Below are 9050 nucleotides of genomic sequence, written 5' to 3' on the forward strand. Positions count from 1 at the left end.
GATTGACCGGAAAGCACTCTATATTATTAATTACTTTCTCAAATTTCTAGTTTTCGGAAATCTTCGAATGCGTTTTTCTCGACATTTTTTGCTCAATAAGTTATAAACCGATCATTATGAAAATTGAAAGTGTGTTTCTTTGTGAAAGGATAAAGAACATGAACCAACAATTGCGATGATATCACAATTTTAAGGGTGTTTTTTATTCTAAATAAGTGAAAAAAAATGGTGAAAATCAATAAATTTTTTTCAAACACGTGAGGTTCATATTCTAAGAAAACATGTTAATAATGCAGGAAAACAGCCACTTTGCTTTCAGATTTCCCGTGAAGAAACAATTCGGACGACGACCTTCGGTGGACAGCAACTTCCGCATTTTCAACACAAATGCCTTGAAAAAATTTGTAAATGTAGTGCAAAATATTATTAAAATAATGTCAAAGTTTGATTAAATTCTAATAAAGTTCCACTCAAAATAATTCATGAAAAAACGTCTCAAAATCAGCCTCCTAATGTGGTTTCCCCTCTTAAGCTACGGTTTTTAACAGAACGTCTTTACAAGTGTTTATTAAATACGTAAAATGTCTTAAAAATCGTAGCTTTAGCCTTGATTGCGGTATGCGTAGTAGCAATGCCAGTCGGAACTATGGCGGAGTGTATTCTATTTGAGATTAACATATATGAACCATTGTTAATGTCTTTTGTTTTCGTCACTACTTCAGCGGACTTTGTTAAAGAACGAAGTCCACTGTGCATGTCGTGGCTAAGTTGAGTTTGGTCAAGATATCTTAAGAGTTGAAATAGCCCACCCTGTACAAAAGCGCTTGTTTTCGAAACGACCCGCCGATAACGATCACTTGCACGTGTGTACGTCCATGGACCTGATGCAAGTCTTGCACTCCACCTGGCAGCACCACTTGAACTTGCAATGGCATCGCTCCCGCACAGTGCTTTTGATGGTGTTATACCCTCTTCCGCAGCACAGCAGGTGGCAGCCGTCGATGTCCGGCGAGGTGCGATTACAAGGTCGACCCTGCGTACCCAGCGAACCTACGGTATCATCGCGAACGCAATAGTTGGGTGAGTCCTCTAGGTATACCAAGTCGTAGGCCGTGGGGATGCTGACCTGGGGGTCGCGGAGCTGCAGGCGGCCACGGCGGTTCACGCGGACTTCCGTGGCACCGTCGTATTTGTCTCGAAGGTAGTCGCCTGGAACAGAAAAATTCGTGAAGAACGATTCACTTCCTTTCTAAACTTGTAATGATTGGCCAAATATTTGTTTATATCAAAGTACAATCTGACTCCGTTAAGTTAAAATGTTAAATTTAAATATCGGGTGTCCCCAAAATTTACGCAAGATTTGAATTCTGCGCCATTTAAAAATAATGAAGGTTTAGCAGCTACAGTTCGCAATTTTTGTACAAAATATACTCGGAATAGTGATATAACTTCAACTGTGAAAAGATTAAATTCAGGGATACGATCAATTAGTGATTTTAAAGACTATGGCCGTCCTTCAAGTCGTTCAACACAAAACATCGAAGCAGTTCGTTAAGAGTGCTGCTGATTGTGTGATTATAGGAACATCAATCCGGCACCCTGGTCAAGAACTGAACATTTCGAGAAGCTCACGAAAGATTTGCATCTTCATGCTTATAAAGTTCAATTCAACTCAAGAACTGAAGCCTACTGACCACGCAGAGCAAAGGGAGTTCGTTGAATGGATTATGAAACAAGTGGATGCTCATATTTCGAACAAAACCATCTTAAGCGATAAGACTCATTCTCATCTTGATGGCTTCATTAATCGGCAAAATTGTTGCATTTAGGATTCATAAAAACCGCGAGTGATTGTTGAGAAAAAATGCATCCACAACNAAATTTTTTACCGTAGCTCTCTACGATCACTAGTTTCTGAGATACAGCCGCTTACCTCGCTTATTTGCCCACCCTGTACACTGATTCCGGTTTATAGGAATATTTTCATTTATTCTGGTTTATTCCGATTTATCCCCGTTTATTCCGGTTTATTTCCATTTATTCCTACTTATTTTAATGTAGTCTGTTCAATATAGATAATAAACACAAAAACTGAAAGCTTGAGGCGTTTGGACCATTATTGTAAAACAGATAATGTTTTTTTAAGTTATTGCAGGTTCTTATTGATTACAATTTTTATATATTTTTTCAAGCTTTCTTTGGCCTTAGTTTATCTCTATTTACTATCTTACTTGAAAGGCCGACTTAAAAATGCTTAAAAAGCTCTCGATGATGGCGAAAATATATTCGAAACGTAATTAAATTCATCACAAGTGATACATCAATAAACGCATAATTGAAAATATGTATTTTAAAAGGGACTGTACTTTAAAAAATTAAGATGATGATTGTACATGGAATATGAACGGTGGGACAGCAAAACTAGCATTTCCATGAGAAAGTACAGATAATATTGTCCCGACGAACTGCTATTCTTTTTGTTCTAGATCTAATAATAACAGAAAAAAGTAAAATATATAGTTAAAAAACCCCACTTTTCAAAATCTATCAACTAAAAATTATATGTGGTTATGTTTACGTCATTTAAATGATCGATGCGATGGGGCAATTGTTTTCTAATTTCAACTATCTTGTACCTTTCAGCGTTTTTAATATCCTGTAACAAACATCCTAATGTAATAGGTATTCTTACATAAATAGTTTACATGCACACTAAAGTGTCATAATTATTTTCCAGAAAATAACTATTCCGCAAAGCTGTATTAACGACGAAATACAACGTATTTTTGTTTAATATGAAGAATGCTAGACAAAGTAATACCATTAAATATACTTTTTCTTAGATAAAGAGTGTGTTGACAAAAAACGTCGCAAGCTATAACTCCTCCATTTCTGGTCCGATTTTCAACAAATANCCATTATTGCGTTAATTTATTTACTACATGAGGCACCAACTTGACACAAATTCATATATTGAATTTAAAGCTAATTTTATATAGAGACAGTCTATCTCTATCTATTTGCCAATTTTGTTCACATTTTGTACTAATTTTTATTTTTACTAATTTATTTTACTACTTATTTAAACATGTTTTATGCTTTATTCTTTTTTGAGATGCTACATTAAATTTAAAAAAATTAACCATTCGAGAATTTCGTGTCTACATTGTACTAATTTGATATGTGGTTTAATTTAATATTCATTATGATAAATCTACAATGCTGAGATGAAGCACCAACTTGACACTACGACGCACATGGATTTCTTGACATTACTTTATAAAAAAATATTGTGTTGTGGTTTAAAAATTGTGTGCCTATTTAGGAAAATTGGATCTATTACTAATTTGACATTGTGCCTCGTACATTTAGTTTTAATTTTTTTTATATACAGCAATTTTGAACTAATGCTTTAAAAATTGGAGGTATTAGTATAGCCATTTTTGAAAAGGGTTGAAAAAACGTCCTTCAGAAAAGTACTCAATGATCCCACCATTTCAGAAGTTAGTAAAATTTCTTCCCTTAAATAAATACATGCAGAGTAGATACTTTAATACAAATATACCAAATAAATATATTCTTGATTCCAGGTTCTCTTGTGCGTTTTGATATGATATTCATTTAAGCACAAAATTTCAGTCCAGTATGAAAATGGTTAAAGCTCGCTGTATGGGTCTGCTGTCGCACCATTTAAATTTTAATCATCTGCCTACGTATAAAACCAGTGCAATTTGTACGGGACGACTGCTATAAATAATAACAGTACAAATTGCATACGTAAACATCCATCTCGCATAGTCTTGCACACGAACAAATGCAGGGGCTCCGCATTATTTAATATGGGCCTTTGTTGTGTGCCAAGGGTGGTCCTGCATGAGTGATAAGACTTTGTCGGCTCTGGGAGACTGCCGCTATTTTGGTCATTAGCGTCCAAAGCGTCCAGGTATCTATCACATTATCGCAGAATGTCTCGCAATTACGCGCTTGTCGGTTTGCCTAGCGTTCATTTATTTCACTAATTGTGAGGGACGAGTCCCGTTATTGTTAGCAGGCAGTTGTCAACGCGCAGCAACAAAAATTACATGTTTCAAAAGGGATTCCCCTTATTACATTAATTTACAGGATATATCACATAAGACGGATTTGTACGTAACTCGAAATATGTTTAATACGAAAAAAATGTTTTAAGTAAAAGTTAAGTTGCACTAGTTGAATTTTCGAACATTTTAAAATTATTTTCGCTAGTTAACCTCAAAATGGAACATCTTGTAGTTGATTTTAAGGCTTACTAAATAAATATTAGGTCATGTCGTTTTGATGTTACCTGGCGTTTACAACATTATCTTTCTCGAAAATATCAAATGTCTTCGAAATGTCTTGTGCTCAACGTGCTTTTTACAAAAATTTATACTACGTTGACAAGTTCAATTATATTTAACTATTTTTATAATATTTAGATTTATAACATTTACATTACAGTTACTGTTTGGTTTTGAAACTTACATTATGAGGTAGGCCCTATTATGTGGCATCCTTATTTTTAACGCGGAATCAACCACAAAAAATATGAAAAAATGTGAATATCTGGCAAGTGATGAGAAATATACCCTATAACACAGCTATACAGGCCTTGAAGGTATAGGGCTTGGTTGGAAAAATTTCCCCATTTTTTTCTTTTCCATAGCTTCATTTTTCCAGTCTTTAACGTTAATTATTTTCCATTTCTTCTTCCACCGCTACCAATCATATGTTCCGAGGTCTTCAGTTTCGCCTCTTTTACATTGCCAATTCATTTAATAATTTCTTNTTCATTGAGAAACTGTACATAAAAAATATTCACTGAGCACTAATTATTCCATGTATTTCGAGTTATTCTACAATATTTCATCATTCCAATGTGTTTCGTATACATGGGAATAAAAATATTTCGTAATATTGCCTCTATACCTCCATTACCTCTATTACCTCTATTACCTATTACCTCCATCTTATTTCCACGTACCCGCAGGTAATTCGTGTTATTCCGGGGTATTATATTTCAGGTTATTCCGTAGTATTTCTTGTTACTCCGTCATATTCTGGGTTATTCCGATGTATTCCCGCCGTATACCGATATTGGAAGATATTCAAAGCAAAATTCTTTCATTTGATTTGTAAAACAAATAATTTTAGTGTTATTTTATTTAGCTAAAAACAAACTTACAGTATAGTTCAATAATCTGAAACAATACTACAACTATACGATACACAATAAATTTAGAAGAATTTTTTATTGCAAATACATTTNTTTTCGTTTTCTGTCTTATTTAAAATCCATAGCTGTTAACCGCATAAAGTCTTTCTTACGACTATTTTATATAGTCTTCTTTTAATTCTCCATGACACCAACCTTGTGTGTGTATTTTCATTTCTGCTTCTACTATTTATTCTTTTTTTTTGGTCTATCTTTTCTCCATTTCTGTTGATTTGTTCACTTTCAGATGGGTAAAATTTTATACAAAATCAAAACAAATTCATAAGTTTTCCCATGTTAGCAGTCCATTATCAGCTTCTCAGCAAGATATACTTCGGCTTCTCCTCGTTCATAGAGATTGTGTTCTTCTTTGTCGACATTTTCCAATCTCTTTGTCTTTTAATTCTCTCTTTGTTCTGTTATTAGGACATACGCTCCGCATCGATCTTTTAGGTTGTATACTGTCCTTTATCTATGAATATTACTATTTTTAAGTCATTTTTCAAGAACTACGTTAAAAAGGATCTTGGATAGGGTATACCCTCCTCCGCTTGTCCTAAATGCTTGTACTTCTGTCCATTTACATATACCTACTTTACTCTCCATATTTTCCAGTGCCATTTTAGTTTAGTATCCAACATAACTTAATAGCGTACAATGAATGGTGAAAATTGCATATTGTTATCATGTTTAGTTTAAGAAAAAAAAACATTAATTTATAAAAATTATGAAATTGTGAAAATTATAATAATAAATTACCATAATTTGAACGGAAAAAGTGGTCACAAAATATTATCCTAAAACATTAAATACATTTTTTTTTCTCGGAAACAGTTAATATCATCTACTTGAAATACAAGAATTTCTTTATAAGATCTTTTTACTGGTTTATATATTTCTTGATAAGCTGCATATAAAAATGACCAATTATCTAGTCAATAACAATCATTTAAATCAGTGCCTGTGGAATTTAATATTTTTTTCGTAGATACAATGTATTACCAAAAAATAGATGTATAACATTTAAAAAAATTGCATATATCAAAAACTTATAATAGAATATTAATTTAACAAAAATAACTGTTGCTATTTTGGTAATATTGATTTTCGGAAAAAGTCGTAAGGAGTTGTAAGGTACCAATAATTTTCTAAATGTAATTAGAATTAAAGTTATCTGCTGCAAGGCAACCCTCATGATATTGTCAAAGTATAACTATACGAGGGGGACTTAAAAATAACCGGACAAAAATTCGCTGCGTGCCTCGTTCTTGTGGTTCGGGATTCTCCCGCTAGATGTGTTACGTAACCCCTCCTCAGTCAGTCTGTCAAGTGGCGTCGCTTGAGACGGTTGTAGCGAGTCCCTGAGACAGTTTTCGTGCGACCACTATTTCGACCTCTTCGATTTTTTAAAATGATTGATATTCGAGAACAGCGTGTGGCATTGAAATTTTGTTTTCTGCTCGGTGAAAGTGCATCGGACGCTGTTGTCAACAGTTTATAAAGAACATGCCTTGAAAAGAACTCAAGTGTATGAACGGTATTCGTGATTCAAACGCGGCGACATGTCGATCGAAGACATTGAACGCCCAGGTCGGCCTTCTACGTCCAGAATTGATGAAAACGTAGAAAAATTTCACGCGTTTGTGTACAGGGATCGGAGGCGTACTATTGATGTACCTACTTGCTAAATACTGGTCATTCATAAAGCTCAGTGCAAAGCAATTTACATGAAGATTCGCAAATGAGACGGTTCTGACCAAAAGGCGGCTCGTGTCGCTGCTTGCCACGACTTTTGGACTACTTGGAAGTGGACGAGAACTTTTTCGACAAAATCATTACCGGGGATGAATCGTGTGAATCGGGTACGACCCTGAGACAAAGCAACAATTGTCGCAGTGGAAGGTCACGAACTCCCCTCGCTCGAAAGAGGCCTGGAAAGTAAAATCGGCCGTGAAAACAATGTTGATATGTTTTTTTCGACGTTCGTTGCACTGTTCAGAGTATGTACATCCCTGAGTATCATACAGTACCTGAAGTGCTTTGAGGCAGTTGCGCGAGAGTCTTCGGTTGAAACAGGCCGATTTGTGGCGGAGTGGGGACTGGTTCTTCCACTACAACAATGCACCAGCTTACACAGTCGTCTGTGTACGCGATTTTTTTGCGAAAAACCACATGACATCAGTTCCTCACCCACCCTACTCACTCGATCTGGCACCCTGTAATTTTTTTTAGGTTCCTTCGGATTAAAAGGTTAAAAGGAAATGTTTAGCAGACATTCTCGAGGTGAAAAGATCATCGAAGGCGGCGCTGCGAGGCATAGAAAAAGACAAGTATGAAAGGTGTTTCGCGCAGTGGAAAAAAAAGTTTGATTCAGTGTACTAGTATTAATGAACATCCTTATCCTTCTAGTATCATCCTCTTGTAGTATCCTTCTTGGCAGGCGACTAACGTTTGTTACCCCAAAAAATAAATTCTGTATTTTTTAAAAATGGTATTTCTGGTCCCTCCCTTATACTTGTAAAATTTTTAGTTTAGGATCTATTTTTACGATTTAAACTCGCTTTCTCTCTATTCAAATGTCAGGTAGGCTTATAGATAGCTTGGTAGTAATCAAATATAGAATAGAGGTAAGTTAATCTTAGTTAGAATATCTTCAAATACTTTTAAATGGTCTATTTTAAAAAAATATTCATAACTTTTTAAGAGCAAAATTGTGTTAAGGAAACTTTATCTATTCCGGTTTATTTAACTAATCTTAAAGTATGACCCATTCATTTCCGCGCATTCGTATGACATGTATTACATGTTTTTAAAATTATATTACTTTAATCGCCACGGTAGCGCAGTCGGTCGAGAGTGCGGTGGCAAGCATTTCTCGGCTAGGCTTCCTACTCTGGTTCGGGTTCGATCCCCGGTGTCGGCACTGGCAATGTCGATGGATAATGGGTGTTTGTCCGCGTTTTTTCAAGTGTAGCCCCCTTCTGCACAAGCCTTAGGCTTTTGGATTTGGGGGTTGTCTCATTTCTGTGGTGTGTTTTATGTTTTATGTTTAAGAGCGCGCTGTATGCCTTAGATATGTGATAAAAATTGATAGGAACAATTCTCGATATTTTATTTTTGTAGTATATTTAAATTACTATACATATATTATATTCCTCTTTGTAGGTGCGCCACTGAGTAACTGTGCAGTACAACTGCAATTATGGTAATTCGGTTTTATTTATGATACGTAAACTTGCGCCAATTTCAATGTTACAAAGAACTTTATTTGCTTTGTAAACAACGGGCAATTGTTTGGCCATAAATTTATAGTCTCAGGGCTAGATCAATGCTAATTTATCTCCTTAAGGTTGAGATCAGACACCGTATTGGAGTTCGGAATCTGTATTGAAATGTTTTCATTAAAGGGATTGTTTTACCAATTGTAGAGGACATTACCTTGGATATAACCTACCAATGTTGTTTTAGTTTATTTTGTAAGAAAGTTTATCACGGTTGTGAAAATATAGCATTGCATTAACAAACAATAATTTTTGGCGATAGGTGATCCACTAGCCCTCTCTAAAATGTACAGGGTGGGCAAATAAGCGAGGTAAGCGGCTGTATCTCAGAAACTAGTGATCGTAGAGAGCTACGGTAAAAAATTTTATAGGTAAAGTGGGCAAGGGAAAATGCTGGAAATTATTTTCAAGTTTCCAAGATGGCCGCCAGTGGGCGTTTCCACCATCTTGAATTACATAAAGTTACGTTTCTCGCGATTTTCCCCAATGAATGTAACAAAAAAGTATTTGCGTTTTAATGTTAACTTAAAGTCGAA

At 35.1% G+C, this 9050-nt stretch overlaps 1 protein-coding gene across 1 annotated transcript in view; it reads right to left on the reverse strand.

Annotated features, from left to right (window-relative positions):
• Positions 1-853: 853 nt before the first annotated feature.
• LOC108910583 (protein Wnt-5b-like) overlaps positions 854-9050 on the reverse strand; it is a 192538-nt gene continuing 184341 nt past the window's right edge. Inside the window, exon 6 of the mRNA XM_018715234.1 lies at positions 854-1209. Coding sequence (XP_018570750.1) covers positions 854-1209 — 356 coding nt within the window. The remainder of the gene's footprint in view (positions 1210-9050) is intronic.

Source organism: Anoplophora glabripennis, unplaced genomic scaffold (assembly GCF_000390285.2).
Source record: "Anoplophora glabripennis isolate ALB-LARVAE unplaced genomic scaffold, Agla_2.0 scaffold540, whole genome shotgun sequence".
In the NCBI taxonomy this organism is placed as follows: domain Eukaryota; kingdom Metazoa; phylum Arthropoda; class Insecta; order Coleoptera; family Cerambycidae; genus Anoplophora; species Anoplophora glabripennis.